This window comes from Athene cunicularia (assembly GCF_003259725.1).
Source record: "Athene cunicularia isolate RWA chromosome 5 unlocalized genomic scaffold, athCun1 chr5_part2, whole genome shotgun sequence".
NCBI lineage: Eukaryota > Metazoa > Chordata > Aves > Strigiformes > Strigidae > Athene > Athene cunicularia.
The window spans coordinates 4,635,360-4,637,759 of record NW_020799102.1 but is presented as its reverse complement, the minus strand read 5'-3'; the positions used below and the strand labels follow the sequence as shown (position 1 = coordinate 4,637,759).

The following is a 2,400-nucleotide window of genomic DNA, read 5'->3' as shown; positions in this document are numbered from 1 at the left end:
TGTTGTTTTTTTTTTTCTCCCGCCCCCGGCGGAGCGGCGGCAGGGAGCCATGCTGTCGAGGAAGGGGATCATCCCCGAGGAGTACGTGCTGACCCGGCTGGCGGAGGATGTGCCGGATCATGCCCGGTACCGTGCGCGGGAGCGGCGGGCTCGTTTTGTGGGCAAGAACGGTGCCTGCAACGTGGCCCATAAAAACATCCGGGAGCAGGGACGCTTCCTCCAGGATGTCTTCACCACGCTGGTGGACCTCAAGTGGCCTCACACGCTGCTCATCTTCACCATGTCCTTCCTCTGCTCCTGGCTGCTCTTCGGCATGGTCTGGTGGCTCATCGCCTTCGCCCACGGGGACCTGGACCACAGCACCCGGCTGCAGCGCGACCCCGGGGAGGGGACGGCGGGAGCCCCGGCCGGGTTTGTGCCCTGCGTGACCAGCATCCACTCCTTCACCTCCGCCTTCCTCTTCTCCATCGAGGTGCAGGTGACGATCGGCTTCGGGGGACGCATGGTGACGGAGGAGTGCCCTGCCGCCATCCTGGTGCTGATCGTGCAGAACATCGTGGGGCTGGTCATCAACGCCATCATGCTGGGCTGCATCTTCATGAAGACGTCGCAGGCCCACCGCCGGGCCGAGACCCTCATCTTCAGCAAGCACGCGGTCATCGCCCTGCGGGAGGGCAAGCTCTGCTTCATGCTGCGGGTGGGTGACCTCCGGAAGAGCATGATCATCAGCGCCACCATCCGCATGCAGGTGGTGAAGAAGACTGCCAGCCTGGAGGGGGAGGTGGTGCCCCTCAACCAGATCGACATCCAGATGGAGAACCCCGTCGGGGGCAACAGCATCTTCCTGGTCTCCCCGCTCATCATCTACCACGTGATAGACAAGAACAGCCCCCTCTACGACATCTCCCCCGTAAACCTTCACCACCACGAGGACCTGGAGATCATCGTCATCTTGGAAGGGGTGGTGGAGACCACTGGCATCACTACTCAAGCCAGAACCTCCTACCTGGCGGATGAAATCCTCTGGGGCCAAAGGTTTGTGCCCATTGTGGCAGAGGAAGATGGGCAGTATTCCGTGGACTACTCTAAGTTTGGCAACACGGTGAAAGTGCCCACCCCTTCGTGCACTGCTAGGCAGCTGGAGGAGGACAGGAGCATTATGGACACCATGCCATTGTCCCCGAAAGGCACAATAAAGAAGAGGTCTGTCAGGCTAAAGCCCAAGTTTACCATAAGCGATGAGCCTTCCTGATGCCTTTTGACTGGGGAACTCTGTTAGGGCTTTGTGTCTGAAAGATCTCATAAACTCAAAACACTGAGATGGCCTCTAACTTTTTTTTAAATTCAGGTTGGTAGCACAAGGTATGTTCTGGTGTTATTTATTGTGGGATAAATATAAAGCCAATTATATTTTTTTAAAGGTGTGAGAGATTTCAAGCAGCACTGCGAGTAGGAAAATCATGGTCTGCCACTTTAAATTTGAATTCAGGCTGTCCTATTTAACGGCACGATCATTTTGCATTGATTCATCTGCAGGTAATGACATTTTCTCAAAACAAATGTATATTTATCCTCAGAGATTGCAGTACTTAGGGTCTTGCAGTGTCCTCAAGTCAGTAGTTTTTAAATGTTTTTTTCTAACTTGAACAATCAATATAGCAAAATAAAATAATTAATAAAGTAGGCTGGATTTAAATTATAACAAAAGGGTCAGGCAATGTTATGTATGACACGAGACCAGATCTGGAAGTGTCTATGTATTATTATACTCTATGTCTCAAAGAAATATAACTGCCAGATTTGCTTCATCCATATTGTGTTGTATGGAGCCACTCCTACCACATGCAATATGAAATGTATTTGAATATTTACTTTTGTTTATTTTAAAACCCTTTACACTTCCAAAATAAAACATTCAGGCACACCTTTTTGGACTGTACATTTCTGATAGTAAGCAATGCCTTTAAATACTAGATAGCAGATAGTGAAATTAATTATAAATAGGAAAAATTCTGTATTCTGATTTCTAAATGAAGAGAAGTAACATCACACACACACACAGAGCCACATGGCAATAGGATACCCTGTAAAAAAAACTAATCTGCCCCTTAGGTCAGAGTGAATTCTGTTAGATAATCAGGGAATATAAATAGAATTAGATATTTTAAATGAAAGGGCAGTGCTGAATGCTGAAATTATATCTGCATACGGTAGGAAAAACCTTTCACTCCTTTCCCTCTTGTAGAAGAAGGTGAGGTTTTTGTGCTTAGGGAAGGGAGGAATGCGTAAGACTGTGCAGTCACTCCTGGGATGCTGTGTCACAAAACACACTCCTGCTAAGGAAACGGTTCCCTTTACATCCTGACCTCCCGCCTTTCAGCTGAATTCAAGATCTGGCGT

General features: G+C 48.9%; 1 protein-coding gene across 1 annotated transcript; it reads left to right on the top strand.

Annotated features, from left to right (window-relative positions):
- Positions 1 to 32: 32 nt before the first annotated feature.
- On the top strand, positions 33 to 1,922 carry KCNJ11 (potassium voltage-gated channel subfamily J member 11). Its single transcript, XM_026850372.1, has one exon. It carries the CDS (start codon positions 50 to 52, stop codon positions 1,250 to 1,252), a length of 1,203 nt encoding a protein of 400 aa, XP_026706173.1. The 5' UTR covers positions 33 to 49; the 3' UTR covers positions 1,253 to 1,922.
- Positions 1,923 to 2,400: the final 478 nt, after the last annotated feature.